Source organism: Diabrotica virgifera, chromosome 4, assembly GCF_917563875.1.
Source record: "Diabrotica virgifera virgifera chromosome 4, PGI_DIABVI_V3a".
NCBI lineage: Eukaryota > Metazoa > Arthropoda > Insecta > Coleoptera > Chrysomelidae > Diabrotica > Diabrotica virgifera.
This window is the reverse complement of record NC_065446.1, coordinates 75924205-75943981: the sequence shown is the minus strand read 5'-3', so window position 1 is coordinate 75943981 and position 19777 is coordinate 75924205. Positions and strand designations below refer to the sequence as shown.

At 31.7% G+C, this 19777-nt stretch overlaps 1 protein-coding gene across 1 annotated transcript in view; it reads right to left on the bottom strand.

The window, feature by feature from the left end:
• LOC114332851 (27 kDa hemolymph glycoprotein) overlaps window positions 1-12316 on the bottom strand; it is a 35639-nt gene extending 23323 nt beyond the window's left edge. The window contains exons 1-2 of the mRNA XM_050649182.1: window positions 11836-12316; window positions 1316-1602 (exon numbers count right to left, since the gene is read on the bottom strand). Coding sequence (XP_050505139.1) covers window positions 1316-1602; window positions 11836-11875 — 327 coding nt within the window. The 5' untranslated portion in view covers window positions 11876-12316. The remainder of the gene's footprint in view (window positions 1-1315; window positions 1603-11835) is intronic.
• Between the last annotated feature and the right edge of the window lie 7461 nt (window positions 12317-19777).

The following is a 19777-nucleotide window of genomic DNA, read 5'->3' as shown; positions in this document are numbered from 1 at the left end:
ACAATAGCTAGATTTGTTAACGAATCCCTAACAAATTTTTTTTTACCTGATCAAGTACCATTTGAAAAAATATTATTAATGCTTAGTGATGCCGCCTCATATATGATGAAAGCTGCATCCAATCTTAAAATCTTTTTCCCTAATTTAATTCACTGTACATGTTTGGCGCACGGCCTAAACAGAGTTGCAGAGAAAGTTAGAATTGAATTTCCCAATGTAAACACCTTAATAAATAATGTAAAAAAAGTATTTCTGAAAGCACCACTACGTGTACAGGTATATAGGGAGATGCTTCCCGATATTCCTTTACCACCAGAACCAGTATTAACCAGATGGGGAACTTGGCTTAAAAGTGCTATATTTTTATCTGAACACTACGACGACATCAAAAGCGTTATTTCAAGTTTTGATCCGACTTGTACCGCTATTGATAACTGTCAAAATATTTTTAAAGAAAAGTCTATTAAAAATCAATTGTTGTATATAAAATCGAATTTCGATATCATTGAAAGTTCAATTACAAAATTAGAGGCTCAAAATTTATGTCTTCACAATAGTATGTCTATTGTTGATTCGGTTAAACAGAAAATAACAAATCTGAATGGGGAAATTGGAGTAAAAATTAAAGATAAACTTGATGACGTTTTAAACAAAAATGAGGGTTTCACTTTATTGCGTTCAATAAATAATATAATCAATTTTGGAAACTTCGATGAAAATATTAATATGGATCCGTCTCTAATAGCAAAGTTTAAATATGCCCCAATTACATCTTGTGACGTTGAGAGATCTTTTTCTGCCTATAAACAAATATTAACAGATAGAAGACATAATATTAGTTTAGAAAATATGAATCAATATATGATTATTTATTGTAACAATAAAAATATGTAAATTTGTTTTATTGTACTCTTTTTATAATATTAGTTTAGAAAATATGAATCAATATTGTAACAATAAAAATATGTACATTTATTTTATTGTACTCTTATTTATCTTGTGGTCAAAATAAAATATTTTGCCGTTTTATTTGTCACAAAACCTGAAGTTAAAAAAATATATTAAGAAATAATAATACAATTTGGTTTAAATTCAAACCTATTTATTTATTTTTATTATTTTTTATTTATTTATGTATTTAACGTAAACCATAAAATTATTCATATAAAAATAAGTGCATATATAAATGCATATTTGCATGTTAATTGTGCATATTCAGCTTGTTTTAAAATGCATATTGCATGCATATTTTAGACATTTTTTAGTGCATATTTTCCAGTCTCTACTTATTATACATCTTGGTTTTCTCACTTACGTTATCCATATTTAATATCTCAGGATGCCCAGACTTGTCACATTCACGGTGAAGATATGCCAAATATGCATCGGGATCTGTTGGTACGTCCTCCCAAAAACGGCGACCATCAAACGTTACTGAATTATCAAATTGCTTAATATCAAATGATTCATAGGGCTTAAAATTTAATCCCTGTGTGTTTGGTGGGTTCTCCTCTATACCATTGATTCTCCTATCCAAATTCGCAAAATCTATACCCTGCGTGTCAAATCTGTTAAAATCATTATTCTGCGTGTTACTGTATCCTAAAACAAATGGTACAAATAAATTTTTGGAAGCTTACATTTTAAAAATGTCATAATTTCAAATGTAGTTAAATTAAGCACAGCTTAGGTTTCATTTCAGTTCAGAGAATATCCACCATCCCTATACGCCTGTTTCGGTCTCTCCAGACCACTTTAGTAGGGCTACATGAACATCTATCAAAGAGAAATGAGAAGTCTCAGATCTAATCAATAAATCCGAAAATTCTCTTGTAACCACTTTCTAGCAACATCCTTAATCTCTGCCTATCACAATTTATAAGACAAAGAGACGACGAATAAAGGAGACGAAAGGGACTCTACAATATGCAGTCACATACCGTCTATTCGGGATCAAATATCCACACTATTCACTCTACAAGCTGGAGTGCCTGAAGGTTCAATATTAGCACCTATACTATACACAGTATATAATACAGTCGAACCCGCTTATTAAAGTACCGGTTATAGGAATATCCCGGTTTATGGAATATAAATTTGAGGTCCCGAAACGTTTCCATTTACCATTTAATAAATTTATGCGTTTATTGAAATATGGTTTAGTAACCTAATATGTACCTACCTCTTTTTAAAATAATTTTTTTACTCCATTAAAATGTTACATTTTTAAGCCATACTTTTTATCGTCAAGTGACTAAAAAAAAGATATAAACAAAAATATGTAAAAAATTTTTAACAAGTTTCCTTTTGGAGGTTATAACTTTTTTTCAGTTCATTTTAAAATAAAATAACGTTATAGCAATTTTGTAGAGGGTTTTTCATCGAACAATTTCCACTATAAAGTTGTTTAATTCTGTTTATTTATATAGGTTTTACAGAGCTCCAAACTTGACCAGATTCTCTAATGCTCATAGGGATATAATAAAAACAAAACGTTAGGCTTACTTTTCTATCTATATATTTTTTATTCGTACAATTTATTATGATTTCAACATTCCTATGCTATTATTAATCTATTTTAGAACTTTCTCCCCACTATAAAACTTAGAACCCTAAGCATATTATAGAAACGGCCCAAGAAGTTGTTTGCCGGTTCAGAAGAAGAATGACGCAACCGCAAAATGCAAAATTCTTAAGAAGAGCAAAAAACGAATTTTTGATATCAAAATCATAAAGTATGATCAAAATTAGCCATTCACCACACCGTGATCAGGATCTCGGGATATAAGCGTTTTTTGGGGTGTGCCGCTTGTCTATGAAGTAACATAACTTTTTTCCTATTGTATATTTTGACTTAAAATTTTCCCAAAAACTTCTTCATGAATTATGTTTTATTGTTGTGTTGGATAAAATTATAAACTAAAAAATTTGTCACTCAACTTTTTTAAGTAAACATAAAACTAACGAAATATGATGACAAAATGTTTAAAAACTAACAACTCCTTTTTTAATGTGTTTAAACATTTTGGACAAATTCCATTGTTATTTACATACTTCAAAGATGACACAGTAAAATTTTGAAAAGGAAATATTTACAGCGACCAAGGATACAGCGAGGTAAATTTGAAAAATCATCAAAACTGATTTTCGGCATTTTTGTATAAAATTTGATTTTTGAACATGTTCCAAGAAATACAGATAAAAATAAACTTCATATTCGGATTCAGCGACCTCGAAAACCAAAAAATAGACCAACATTGGTCATTCACCTTAAATTTGATTTTCGCGGTCGGCATAACGATTGCTGCCGCTCGACTAATATTATAGATAGAAAAGTATTTTTTTTATTGTATTCCTATGAGAATTCGAGAATCTGGTCAAGATTGGAGCGCTGTTAAACTTAGATAATAAATAAAATTAAACAACTTTATAGTAAAAATTATTCATTGAAAAATCCTCTACAAAATCGCTATGATGTTATTTTATTGTAAAATGAACGGAAAAAAAGTTATAACCTCCAAAAGGAAACTTCTTACAAAATTTTCTCATATTTTCGTGTATAACTTTTTTGGTGGTCACTTGACGATAAAAAGTGATACATATAAAATTGTAGAAAATTTAATTTGCTACATTTTATGTATAATGGAATTTTCTGTAGGTTTGCTAGTTTAGGAGGTACAGCGCGAAAGCCCTTTGCACCACTTTTTCCGATATGGCAGCCGGGGGACAAGGGTGACGACCCCAAAAACTTGAACTTAAACTTCTACTGAACCCCCCTACACATTAAAAAAATAAAATTGACTCCTCTAAGAGATGCAACCTAAATGTAACATTTTAAAGGACTATTTCAGGTCAACAAATACATTTTTATGTACAATTTCCTAAGAATTTTAAATTTGCCTGATATAATGGCTTGTCGGTAAGAGCTTCGCAAGCCTGCTGTTTTGTATATTACTACGGTTTGTCAGGTACCTAATAAACACTTAAGTACTACTTATGAGTACTAATCGTATGCCGACAAGGTCATAAAATAATTTCATTTGTCTACAAATTTCTATAGGTACATTGCCACACACTTGGCTGTTTTTAGAAACAGCATTTTTCTGTGATTACTGGAACTGATTACTGTGAACAATATTATTTATTACCAATAGTTTATCGTTTGTTCGGAAGTCTCTTCTAAAAACCAATTCCAATTTATTGTCTAATCGCTTCGTAATTATTTTTGTAAATAGATTATAAATTTTTATTGACATAAAAAGACCTAAACCCCCTATATTTATTAAACAACGCTAAAACCATACGCATATACATTATTGACATAGTATCGCTCATCCGGAAGAAAAATGTACCAACTTAAAAAACGACGTTTTTTAGGGGAGTTAAAAATAGATTTTTTAGATCTTAATTTGACTATAAGTTTTAAACGGTAACTGCTAATATTTATAAATTAAAAACGAAGAATGTAGATAAGTGAATGTTTCTAATTGTGTAAGAGTCAAAACCAAAAAAAACTATGATATCTGGTTTAACAAAGCCAAAAAACGAAAATTTGGAGTTATGTCACTTTTCTTTTAAAATATTGGCTACTTTTTATAAATTAACGAAAAATACCTATGACACTTCTCGAAATACAACGGTTTTTGTGTTAAATAGCGATAAGTTCAAGTCGAATGTCAGAGCATAACTGGAAAGTGTCATTTTTCCGGAACAAAAGTATCCATTTTACCATCAAAAGAATAATGACACTACCGCTATCTTTCGAAGTTGGAAGTAAACATCTATGTGACATTTTTCCTGATAAAAGTGTAGCATATTTTCGGAGTTAATTTAACAAGAAAACTCGATTTATGCATTTTTTGAGTTATGTTACTTTTTTTCATATACATACGAACATACGGAATGTATTTACAACGCAGCCCAAGAAGCTCTATAATTCTCTAGAAAAATCACTTGGAATACACAGTTGGAAGAACAAAGAAATAAGAAACTGGAAGCGTACAAAAGATGGCTGAACATTAAGAACCCTGAAGATTATACAACAATCAACAAAGAATATTTAAAGAAATGACAAGAAACAACAAAAACGAAACATGGGATGCAAAATGTAAAGAAGTTGACTGTTACATCGGAGGAGCGCGATCATCAGCGGCATGAAAATTAATAAAAACCTTGAAAACCGACACATCAAACACAAGCCGAATACAGCCCATCCACATAGATGCATGGAAGGACCATTACGCAAGGGAACTAAATGAAGACAGAGATATCTATAACACTGATTCACCCCAACGTATACGAGTACACGGCGAATATGTAAACGTGAAAGAAGAAAAAATACAACAAGCACTTAAATTCATGAAGAACAACAAAGAATCCGGGTCGGATAACAGACCAGCAGAACTTCTCAAACGGAACACCAAAACTCATAAGGTATTTTAAGTTCTATTCACAAGATACTTGAATGGGGAAGAAATCCCGAATAGTTGGAAAGAAGCATGGATTACTCCAATTCTTATAATCTGAAAAAAAAACGATTGAGTAAGAATACGAGCCTCATGAAATTGAACAGCAAGCAGGTTTTAGAGCTGAAAGATCTTGCTAGACCACATATTAACCCTAACAAAATTTAATGAAAAGAAAGTTGCAAAAAGCCAGGAAATACATATTTTATTTTTGGATCTCACAAAAGCATATCACACGATTCCTGTGAGCAAGCTGTGACAGTCTCTTGAACGATCTTCCTTAAATAACACGATCATCTCCGCAGTCAAACAATTATACAATAAAGCAACATCAAAAATCAAACTAAGCAACACCTTATCAGAAGAATTTCCAGTAACAAAAGGATTACGACAAGGATGCTGCCTCTCCCCAATACTCTTTAAGATCTATTTAAATGAAGCACTAAAACACTGTAGACGATTTTGTTCAGGGATTGGGATTCAACTTGACGATGATACAACGTTGTAGAGTCTACATTTCGCGGATGACCAAGTCGTAGTAGCAGCGGATAAGGAAGATTTAGAATTCACGATGAGGCGGGTATTTCAAACATATAAAGAGTGGGGCCTTTCTGTAAATAGAAACAAAACGCAATACTTATGCATCGGGACTGAAGTAGAAGATCTAATATTTAACGAACAAGAAACAATCAAGAACTGTGAGGAATATGTATATTTGGGAACAACAATCAACAAGAATGGGCGCACCGAAAAAGAGATAGAGCAAAGAATCGTGAAAGGAAAAAGTGTGATTGGATGCCTAAACCCGATGCTATGGTCAAAAGAACTATCTAATCAAAGAAAACATCTCATCTTTAACTCCATCTTTAAAAGTATAGTGCTCTATGGATGCGAAACATGGCAACTTACTAAATCCCTGGAACGACGCCTACTTGCATTAGAAATGGACTTCTGGAGAAAATCGGCTAGAAAATCAAGGCTAGAAAGAATAGAAAATGACCAAATCAGAAATATAATGCGAGCCAAGTCAACCACCATAGACGAAATTCAAAGGAGACAACTGATCTGGTATGGTCATGTAGAAAGAATGGACGACATACTGCCAAAACAAATTCTAAAATGGACGCCAAGGGAAAGAAGGAAGAAAGGAAGACCAAAACAATCCTGTCTAGGCGGCATTCAGAAGGCAATTTCGGAAAGGAATCTTCACCCTGGCGAATGGAAACCGACGAAGCTGGAAACTGGGAACCGGATGGCGAAGAGCGCTATAAATAACAGGAATAATAAAAAAAATTGTAAGTTATTTGAAAATCTGCGGTGGTTTTGGAAATCACTAAGTGGTGTTCGAATTTACTACAAAGCTTTTAAATAAATTATAAGTGATTAGGGCGGAGATAACGAAGTTATTGGCCAGGTGGTCTCTGGGAAATTAGAATCTCCAGTAATGATTCGATTATCAAGAAATGATAGATCTTTAAGATTAGTAAAGGAAATATTAGCGTGTACAAGTAGTGTAAGAGGTAATATACTTTGAAAAAACTCAGAATAGTTCCAGTAACTGTTCCAATAGTATCTGATTCACTATCTGTTATGAAAGCTGTTATCAAGTTTTCCTACCAATAACTCAATCAAATATATCTTTTACATTAAGCAACTTCTGCATGATATTTATAAAAACCGAAGAACTTTTCATTTTTTATGGGTCAAAGCTCATATCCCAAGGTCTGACATACAATGAATATGTGGATCTCTTATCTAAAAAAGCCATTGCTATCGAGACACAAACAGGTCAAAGTCTATGTAGACAAGACACATTGGTAATAATTAATAGTAACAAAAAAGTAAGTAGCAAAACAAGCTAATTTTTCGTGTCTTTTTTCTTTACGACGCCCAACTTTCCGTTTGTGATAGCTAACAAGGGTAGCAATGATGAAATATGTGGATTTGACGATTCTCAAAAGTTTATTACTGGTTTGTTTTTGTTAATTTTCAAGATAGTTATCTAAATTAGCCGAAAAAATATATGTCCTACAAAATGCAAGGTTTTATCAAAAAGTCCCCCTTCTCAACATGCATCATTAACGAAGTCATGAAAAATGATTACTAACCATCTGTTTTTTTTTTTTTAGTTGGTTAGCTAATATTTATATAGTTTAACACCCACATTGTCCTATAAATCGTGTGGTACGTTGACCTGTTACCTGTTAACCAAATTACTACCAAGTTGAATATTCGTGAATAGCTTCACTCAACGAAAAAGGTACGTAATATCAATAAAAATGTTAATTCAGACAACAAACGCAATTCTTAAAATTTGTCCAATTCTTGGTTTTATTGGAACAACAAAGCGATGTTCATCAATTCATTATTTTCGTTAGTTGAGCCAATGTATTACGTTTATTGAATGGACGAACATTCATTATGTATACCATAATCTCACTTTATTGATATTACGAACTCTGTTCATTGAGTCAACGAACACTATTTATTGAAACAACAACGTCGTTAATTGACCGACGAAGACCATTCGTTGTGCCAATAACAGTGTTATTTCTCCTAACGTATTTCGTTTATTTCTACAATTATTTCCGTTTATTGTTACAATTAATTCCGTTCATTGGCACAATAAATACGGTTATTCTTACAAGCAATTCTATTCATTGTTACAATCAGTTTCGTTCATTCCTACTATGAACGTATTTTATATTAATAATTACTGAATGCATTAGCCCAATTTATCATATTAATTGATTAATAATAATTTTTTAAATCCCCTTTTTTGTCCTTAACCTTTATAAGCAAAACGCTCAGACAGGTCGATTTAAAAATTATCAAAGTATATTATAACATCAATGTTTCGAACTTTACACGATCCCTCTTCAGGTGACAAGCGTAACTTTGATTTTTTTAATGGGAAAGTACATCATGTGACAGCTCATTTAAAAGTGTTTGAAATGTTGATTTCAAAAATGTATAACACTTTAATCATTTTTGAGAGACCAGGGGCAAAATTTCGATCGAATTATTTTTAAACGCATTCATTTTTTTGGAATCCTGAGAAAACTAATAAGTATTTTTGAAAAATTTAACCGCAGAATAAAAGACTACATTATTACTGAGGGCTGAAAGTCCCCTAGAATAAACAAAAAGTTTCTTTTGAATAGTATATTTGAAATAAAAAAATCATACTAAATTTTCTCTTTTTCACCCCTGTGACTTATTAAAATAATCATTATAGAAGTTCTCAGGGACGTCAGACCCTCGATAATAATGTAATATTTTATTCTGCGTTTAAATTTTCAAAAATACTAATTATTTTTTTCATTCAGGATTCGAAAATTAATTTTTAGTTCATCTTATAAATAACATCACAAGACAATATTAAAAGTAAACACTTACAAACATAAGACACTGACAAGTTTATTTTTAATTAGAATGTTCTCCCGTATTTACCTTATCAGAAAAAACTTACTTTTATTCAAATATAAAAAATAAGTAATATCTTATCCTTATCTTCCTTCTAATACGGACTACACTTGGAAGCAAAATGCAATTATTTTTCGGCACTTCGGTAGAGGTAACAGCATTGTTTAACAAAGAACTCTTTTTTAAACAATGGTAACACAGAGAAGCTAGGGGTATCACGATAAGGAAAAGCCGTTACATTTCAAATGGTCAAGCAAAACATTTATTGTCTCAACAACCACGATTATTGTCACAATTAACGCATTGATTGTGGGAATTAAAGGCAGTAGTAGATTGATTAATGCATTCGTTGGCACAACAATCAGTGTACATCTATTCAATAATCATATATTACTCTATATTAACAACATTTGTACATTGTTTTAATGAAATATGTACGTTGTCACGATAAACCAAGGTAATTGCTTGTCATCTACGAAATCAAGAACGTGAGTTGCTGCCACAATTAACAGTATTTATTAAATATACGAAACTAAGTTATTGGCTGAATAAATTGAGTGTTATTGATTAATGTACTCTAGTTATTCTCACAATTATTATTCAATCATTGTGGCAATAACCAAGTACATTCGTCAATGTCTAAAAGTTCGTTGAAACAACAAATTAAATTGTTGTGACAACGAAATACTATTCAATAATCACTGTTAATCAATATTACGAACTAAATTTTTTTGAGTGTTCGTTTCGATCATTGTTTCGATGAGACCAACAATTTTATGTTCTAAAATTTTCGTTTGTGGTAGCTAAGAAGGTAGCAGGGATGAAGTATGTTAATTTGACGATTCTCAAAAATTTATTACTACAAAACTGCTTTTTTTGTTAATTTTCAAGTCATCTAAATTAGCACAAAAATATGTGTCCTAGTTGTTTTTGATAAGACCTTGCATTTTGTAGGACAAATATTTTTTCGGCTAATTTAGATAATTATCTTGGGAATTAACAAAAACAAACCAGTTAGTAAGAAATTTTTGAGAATCGTCAAATCAACATAGTTTACCCCTCCTACCCCTGTTAGCAACCACAAACAAAATTTTGTACGGACAAAAGTTGGGCGTCTCCTCAAAATGAAGCTACTCACGAAAAATTAGCTTGTTCGTAATAAATGGTAAAAATGGGCCTAGGATCCCGGTCTATTAGTTTAGGTTATATTTAGAAAATTTTATCATATGTGACTATGTGTATAGCATTTGCCAATGCCAATTCAATTAAAAAAAAATATGAAGCTGTAAAATAACTGAAATTAAAACCAGCTTTTTCAGATGGTCCAGAAAGCCACCGCTAGGAAAAATATTCCAATTCGGATTTTTTGCACAATCTTACTCAAAAAGGACCCGTTTTAACAAATTTGCGTTCTATATATATAGTGGATTTCTACGGCTGTCGCCGCCTCTCCATACTCAGCTTCCAATTTTTTCTATCGTAACACATATCTTCATCTAATTGCCTCGAATCCATTGCCTGCTGAATATTGTCCCTCCAGCTTCTCCGTGGTCGTCCTCTTTTTCGTCTATCCGGTGGGACTCACTCTAATATTTTTCTCGGCCAGCGAGTCTCATTCATTCTTTTAACGTGACCGAACCATGTCAGCTGTCTCTTTTCAATATCGTCTATTATAGTTTTTTCCACCTTCATAAATGTTCTCTAATTGTTTCATTTCTTACATGTTCTAATCTTGAGACCTGGCAACTTCTCCTCAAAAAGTCCATTTCTGTACTTCGTAGCTTCTTTTTATTTCTTGCACTTATGTCCCAAACTTCTGCACTGTAGATTATAGCGCTCTTCATTATACTTTCATATATTCTTCTCTTTGTTTCCTTCCTGATATATTTATCCCATAAAATTGAATTGAGGGATCTAGTGATGCCTCTACCTTTATTGCTTTTGTGTTGTATTTCTCTTCACTATTTTCTCGTTTGTTAAATATAGCAGTTTGTTAAATTGTAGCAGTTTGTAGTTTGTTAAATTTGCATGTTACCAGGACTCAAAGTGGATCAAACATTTTTTAAATGTTTTTTTTTTGGTTTTTCTCCTAAAATTATTTTTTTGCATGGACCAAAATTTTTTTAGGTTTTTTGGACCATTCCAAACAGAAAAGGTCTTTAGTGACTTTTTTTAAAGTTGATAGTTTTTGACATATAAGCGATTAAAAGTTAAAAAATTTCGAAATCGGCCATTTTTAACCCTCAAAAACTATGTGAAAAACTAAAAACTTGAATGTTGCCAACGTAGGTAGATATTCTTTAAACATCGATTCATGAAATCCCGAAGAGTTCTTTGCAATACAATATTCAAAACTCCTTTGTTTTTTAATTTCTAATCAAGAGTGCGCGACACTATATTCCACCGTTGCATGTGTGTACAGTATGGTGCAAATAAAAGGAATTAAATTAAACGTGCAAATTTGTTAGGAGGGGTCCATTTTGAGTAAGATTGTGCAAAAAATCCGAATCGGAATATTTTTCCTAGCGGATGCGCAGTGGCTTTCTGGACTAAGAAGGATATTTGAGGTTATATCGTTATATTATGATTATTTTTTATATTTAATATTTATGGTGTATTCCACGAATACCACGAATATACGACTGTTTTGGATTATCGCGACAACGAATATTTTAGTGTGCAACATAAGAAGTACGAAAGTATTTTGCTATAATATTTACTCCAGTAAACAACAATATAATTTGCAATTTACTTTCTTTTTTCATATTTGGCACAGTAAAATATTCGTTGTCGCGATAATCCAAGAGGGTTGTATATTCGTGGAATGGGGTATAATGTAAAGAACCTCTTTCAGAGGTAATGTACCTCTTTCAGAAAGATAATTAAAAGTATAATATTAAACAAAATATTTTTGTGAGATATAAATTGTTAATTTGTAACTCACCTATAAATAAAATTACGAGAATTTTTCCAAGAATCTTCATAATTTTATATAGTCTAATTCACTAGAGTTAAAATTATTACTGAGTGAAACCTACTAATTCGTTACTACTACCACTTCTTCCGATTGCTATTAGACGCTAAAACCCTAAAACTAAATCACATCACACTATCTATACAGTAATCTATACACTCACTATGTGAACCAGGTTCATTATGCTACTCTTATACTAAGGGCTTGTTCAGATAGAGCAGTTTGCCAACGTAAACGCCGCAATTTACCAGTTTAAACGCTGCGCTAGTTGGTAAACTCGCGGTTGCGTGTCGTGTATCATCATATTACGATGATGAACGGTTGCATTTGTTTCTATTCTATGCTAACTTGAATCGCGGCGGTTGAGTTTTTTGGGTAAATCGCGGCGTCGACGTTGGCAAACCGCCTGCATATGCACAAGCGGTAAGGCAAACTGAACGATAACAAAGGAGAGCCAGCCAGACAGCCAACAAACAAATGATTCCCCGATTCAGAGGTACGAGTATGGTAATCACTATAACCAGGTCAAAAGTGACGTAGTGGTAAATTTGTCATAAAAATCCGTCGATGTGAAATACACATACCGAACATTGGTAAACATTTACACTGGTGCAGTCTTGCTAATATTGGTGCGTCCGTTTAAAAAGTAATAATATGGCAATAAATAAAAATAAACATTATAGTCCATGTGGTGAGACCGCTCCAGTGGCGTGCTGGACCTTTTTAAGCGGCCCGGTGATTTTATAGAAAAGCGGCCTTTCATCCTCATTTTACCTTCTATTATCACAACATGTGAACAAGTTCAATTAGAGCTCGGATAGTACCTAGAGGAATATTTTGAACATCCATGTTTAAGTTCGCATATTTAATCTATGTTTCCTTGACGGATTACTTTTAAAGGGTTTTTACCCATTTGGTTAAGAGAAATAAGGAAAAAAATATCCTGTTGGTGACACAACCCGCTCCAGGCCGAAACCAAATTTTTTGAGTAGTATTTACATCTATATTAATAACCTATACAGTAGGAAAAATGAAAGAATACCCATGAAGGAACATATAAAACACGCTGTCTTTTCCTGTCACCGTGTCACGCAAAAAATTGGTCAGCGCAAGTACATGTAATAATTATTGTTACATGTACTTGCACTGGACAATTTTCTTTGTGACACGGTAATAGGAAAATACAGCGTGTTTTATATGTTCGTTCATGTGTATTCTTTCATTTTTCCGACTGTATGTTTCCTGCAGCCGATTTTGATGATATACATAGTTATAAACAAATGAAGATCAAAAAACGGTAAATTTTCGCTTTTTTCGTCTATAACCAAAAAGTTTAGTATTTTAAACAAATTTGAGAGTGAAAAACTCATAAATCGTATAAAAAACTTTAATATGGCGTTCGCTGAATAGGTCTATCCTTATTGGTTGCTTAGAAAATTTCAAAATAAATCATAAATTTTGAGTTTTTACAAATATTCATAACTTATGTAAAAATTAGCTTAGAACGTTCTTATTACACGGAATGCTGAGACTTCTGGTGCTTAAATCATACCCTAAATTTCAAAGCAATTGATCAAATAGTTTAAAAGGTATTTAATTTGTTTATCCCAAAGTATTTTTTTTGCAACGCTATAAGTCAGAAAATGATAAAGTTACACTAATACTTTGGATAGTTTATGAAAGAAGAAGATTTATACTATTAATTTAATTAAAAAAATGAAAAAAAAATAATTCTAAATACTGCAAAATTATTTTGCAAAAACATGCAAATTAAAAAAGGGGGGCTAACTTCGTCCCTAATTGTCCTAGGACAATTGTTTTTTTTTTCTAAATGTGTATAAGAATTCAGTCTTTCCAAATATGAAATAATAATTTTTCTACGGGTAACGGTTAAAAAGTTATTCTAATTGTTTATAAGTAAACAAAAAATCGACGTATTTTTGCAAAATAATTTTACACTGTTTAAAATTACTTTTTGTCATTTTTTTAAAATTAAGTCAATAGTGTAAATGTTCTTCTTCCACAAACTGTCAGAAGTCTTACTGTAACCTCATAATTTTCTGACTTGTAGTGTTGCAAAAAAAATTAATTTGGAATAAACAAATTAAGTAACTTTTAAACTATGTATTTGACCAATTGCTATGAAATTTAAAATATGATTTAAGCACCAGAACTCTCAGCAATTCGTGTAATAAGAAGGTTCTAATTTAATTTTTACATAAGTTATGAATATTTATAAAAACTCAAAATTTATGATTTATTTTGCAATTTTCTAAGCAACCAATAAGGATAGACATATTCAGCGAACGTCACATTGAAATTTTTTAGACGATTTATGAGTTTCTTATTCTCAAATTTGTTTAAAATGCTTAACTTTTTGGTTATGGAAGAAAAAAGCGAAAATTTACCGTTTTTTGATCTTCATTTGTTTATAACTATGTATATCACCAAAATCGGCTGCAGGAAACATAAAGGTTATTAATATAGATGTTCATACTACTCAAAAAATTTGGTTTCGGCCTGGAGGGTGATGTGTCACGAGAAAAATCTTATTTTCTCTGGACTAATATATTTTTTACAATATGTATTGTATTTTGGTGGTCAGCATGTTAGATCACGTAAGCACTGATGATGATTGGTCATCCAATGGAAAACTAGTTCTGTGATGTAGCCCTCTTTAGGGATTTTTAAATATATACCTTTTATACAGGATTTTATTCGTTTTTTATTTTATAAAACATTTACTTAACTCTCGATCAATAACTTCCGCATTAAAGTAGATTTTTGAGCAAATTCGTCGATTATTTCATTATTTTTAATATAAGCTCGTACAAAGCCAATACTTCTTTTTCTATAGCCATTAGCATAAATGTTTCCAAGTGATCTTGTGTTAAAGTACTTCTTAGCCGATTTTTTTATGTATTTCAATGTTGAAAACCTTGTTTCGCAAGATACTTGTGTCACTGATAGAGTTAATAAATGCTTATATACTAAACTTAAGTGCATAGAAATCGGCCTACTTAAAAATTTGGTCATTTTTGATGTCTTATATTTTCTAAACCTGTTGGCCGATTTAAGTGATTTTTTGAGCATGTTATAGCCTGATGCTTTAACAATACCACTGTAATAATATTGTTAATAAACAGGTAAATTTTCATTGTATGAAACCGGGTGTACCAATCAAACTGTGTTTTTTTCTTAAAGTTCGCATCACCCTGTGGAATATTCTAGCATTTATAAAATACTGAAATTAAAACTCAACTATAGCCTCAGGTTTTCTTAAAATTCTGTTTTTTGATTCATTCGTTTATGTTGCGTCTTATTAATTTACTTAAACTGCTAAAAATGTTTTTGAAATGTTCTTGAAATTAAAAAAATATTTTTTTTTGTTACATCTAAAATTTTTTGTGAAAAAAACCTATTTGACCGGCCTCAAGAGGCCGCGGCCTCTCGGTGATTGCACCGATTCATTTATATGGCCAGCACGCCACTGGACCGCTCCCGTCTGGAAAAATTTCTGATTCGGTTTCTTTGTGGATTCCTATTCAAAAATGTCCCCTTTAGACAAATCTGAAGGGTGCCGGGCGAAGTTTTGGGGCAGAAATTGTTTAAACAATTTTTTAAACAAATACAAAAGATCACGTTTTTTTGCATCGGAGCATATATTTTTAAGTTTTGTGGGTCATTCTAAACAAGAAAGGTATCTTCTAAATTTTCTAAAAATTTATAGTTTTCGTGTTATAGGCGATTTAAAATCTGAAAAATGGGGCCTAAAAATTCATATTTACATTAGTATGTTTGAGGTTGCCAGATACTTCAATTGAAGTTTAAACATTCAGCTTCAAGATCCTGAATAGTGATTGCATCTAACCTTAATTTAAACGGTCGTTTTTTAATTGTTAAATATGCATGTCCATCCGATTTTTTTGCCGGTGCGGCGCGCTCTATTTCAAATCTCCAATTTTCTTCCGAAAGATATTTTTTCTAGATTATTTGGGATATTCTAAATAAAATAAGTTTCCTGACATTTTTCTCAAAAGTTAATAGTTTTAAAGTTATAAGCGATTTAAAATCCGAAAATGCGTTTTTTTTTTTGGCATTTTTCGGATTTTAAATCGCTTATAACTTTAAAACTATTAACTTTTGAGAAAAATGTGAGGAAACTTATTTTATTTAGAATATCCCAAAGAATTTAGAAAAAATATTTTTCGGAGAAAAATAGGAGATTTTTGAAAAAGAGCGCGCCGCACCGGCAAAAGAATCGGATAAACAAGCATATTTAACATTAAAAAACAACGGTATAAATTAAGGCTAGACGCGATGACTCTTTAGAATCTTGAAGCTGAATGTTTAGTCTTAAATTTAAGTATCTGACAACCTCAAAAATACTAATTTAAATATGAGTTTTTAAGCCTCGAATATGCGTATTTTCGCATTTTTCAGACTTTAAATTGCCTATAACTCGAAAACTATCAATTTTAAGAAAAATTACAGGATACCTTTCTTGTTTAGAATGACCCAAAAAACCTAAAAATATATGTTCCAGGGCAATAAAACGTGATCTTTTGTATTTGTTAAAAAAATTGTTTAAACAATTTCTGGCCAAAAATTCCGCCCGGCACCCTTCAGATTTGTTTAAAGGGGACATTTTTGAATAGGAATCCACAAAGAAACCATATCAGACAATTTTTCAGACGGGAGCGGTCTCACCACATGGACTATTATGTGACTCTCGAGCAGAGCAATAGTAGTCCAAGTAATGAAGAACATAGGACAAAACCTCGCAATTTTTACAGAATGGATCGATTTGCATGAAAATTTGGAATCAAGTTCACCTTACCCTCTATTTCAAAGTCTATATTGTGCTGATTGGCGCTTTTTATTTTTAAGGGTGAAAACTACCCCTTATTGCTAAAACCTATAAAAAAAGCTTAAAAAGCGTGAAATTTATTTTACTTTCGAATATTATGTCAAAATAATTTTATTTCATCGAATTGTCTCGTTAATTTCATTAGAACAGGAACACAATATGATATATTTGAAATAAATTAGTAAATAATATCTAAATATTAGTTTATTGCATGTATTATAATTACTTTAAGGCCATATTAACATATCTAAATTAACACGCGTGCGGAAAAGTAAAAACCGCATGCGGAAAAGTAACACGCATGCGGAAAAGTAACACGCGTGCGGAAAGTGAAACTTTCTAAACTAAAATGCGTGCGCGAAAGTAGACATTTTTGCACGCTCGTAGAAAAAATATGTATAAGTATTCGTATGTGTTACAATATAGTTCCATAAGTCGATTATGAATCAATAACATACAGTATGTCCCTGTAAGTTGGAAATATATGGAAAAATTTTTATTATTAATTTTACGAAAAAAGTTATTCTTCATGGCTCTGAATGGTCTAACTCCTAACATTTCGCCATCAGATATCAAATTTTATAAATATTCTACGAGGTATGTCAAAAAACATGAATTTCACTCAAGAGTAAATTAGCTTTGTTTTTCACAATATGGAAAACTATTACATATTATGAAAAGTTGTTTGGAATTAAGAACTATATTCTAATATGCAATTTTATCCTTCTTATTGAAAAAAAAAAGATTTTTTTTTAAATTACGGATAACCAACATTATTAATTTTCAGTTATTTCATTTATGATAATTCTTTTATTATTGAAAGTGAAACTTTCACTAAGTGAAAGTGAAACTTATTTGACTTATCCCACTTTCACTAAGTTGAAAGTGAAACTTATTTCACTTATTCCCCGTTAGAGGGAGTTCTAACCATACTGCGATATAAATAGTTTTAATTTATATCGAGAAGCTACGGTCGTGTTGGTGTAAATTTGCCTTCCTCGGAGCCTCCTTGACAACAGGTAGACCTAGAAATAGTACTATCGGAGGATGGAGGGAGACAGATTTAAATCAAAACGAAACCGTAGATTTTCTTATCTTTTATTATTACTTTTACGAAAAAAAGTTATTCTTTGTAAAAAGTTCTGTAAAAAAAACCTTAAATGAGGACCTTATAGCAAAAGGGGTCTAAGTAACATTTTTGAAAAAAATGAGTTAGGTGCATGAATTAGTTGTGAAAATATTAATCTATTTGGTGGTGAAGAGATCCAAGTGATTGTTTTGATAGATAGATAGATAGATAGATAGATAGATAGATAGATAGATAGATAGATAGATAGATAGATAGATAGATAGATAGATAGATAGATAGATAGATAGACACGCTGCCATGTAGCGTGGTGCCCCTTAACCACTGAGTAGTGATAAGTTTAAAGTTGGGACGCTAGGTGTCCAAAGGCACTTAGATCCCTATACCACGAATCATCACAGTTTAGTTGTAGTTGACATAAGTGTTATTAAGAACGATTTTGATTATATTTTCTTTGTAAATGGTTATAATACAAGTTATTTTACTGCTGGTGTTTTTCAAAGTATATATTATATTATATAAGTGTGTTACAATAATAAAACAATTTCTAAAACTCTTATTAAATGGAAAAAAGTGAGGAAGACGTTCAATCAAGCCTACAATATGCAGGTAAGGTGTAATTACTAGATATTCCTACTCACTGTCCTATTTAGATATAGTTAGTATTTTATTAATATGCAAGAATTAATATAGCAGTAACAATAAACATGGCAACTGTAAATTTTTTTACAAATTGATTAGTTTTATAGATTCTATTCACGAGGAAAGTAATGAGCAGAATTATGAAAATGCCATTTTTTTAACTCCTTTATTCTGCAATCTATCAGTAATGACAATAAGCGTCTTTGTTGATAAATAATTATGACATGTACAGGATGCTCCATTAAGCACCCTGTTTTATAATGTAGCTATTGCTAACTTTGTGGCATTACCTCTAATATTTACAATATGTTATTATTTACAAAGATATGTACATTGCTAATTACTTAAACTTATTAATTAAGTCTCTTGGTTTGAATTTTTTGAATCTTCTTTCTTCATGTTCATGTAAGTCTTCAAACAACCGCATGGCTAACTCGTTAGGATGTTCAGACACTCTTTCGCGATATGTTGCACTATATTCACTTATCACCTCTTGCACTGTTGGAACTACTCAATCTCGTTGGATCACGTAGTTGGGTACGTAGTATGGAGCATCAAGAATCAGCCTTATGGTCTTGTTTTGGAACCTCTGTATTATATTTAGGTTGCTATTAGAAGCTGCTCCCCAGAGCTGGATACCGTAGGTCCAAAGGGGCTTTATAATGGCTTTGTAGACCAGTAGTTTGTTTTCTAGAGACAACTTCGAGTTTCTGCCGATAATCCAATATAGACGGCTTAGTTTTTGTCCTAACTGTTTGCGTTTAGTGAAAATATGTTTTCGCCATGTTAGTCTTCTATCTAGGTGGATTCCCAAGTATTTTACATCTTCGGCTTGAGGTAAATTTTTGATGTTAAGTTGTACTGGTGGGCAAGTTTCTTTACGGAGTGTAAATGCTACATGTGTAGATTTTAGTTCGTTAGCTTTCATGCGCCATTTCGACAGCCATTTTTGTATCTTGTTAAGGCAAATTTGAAGTTGTCTTGATGCCATCTTTGGGTCTTCGTGTGAAGAAAGAGCAGCTGTATCGTCCGCAAATGTGGCTATTGTAACCATCGGTGTAGTAGGAAGATCACTTGTGTACAACAAATACAGGATAGATCCGAGTACACTGCCCTGTGGTACCCCTGATTTTATGGCGTTCAGAGAAGAGTATTCTTGGTTTTGTCTATTGGTTAGGTATGATTTTAGTAACAGGAAGTGGGGACATGGAAGTAGCTTCTTAATTTTGTAGAAGAGTCCAATATGCCAAATTTTATCGAATGCTTGTGACATATCAATAAATGCAGCAGAACAATAACGTTTTTGTTGGAAG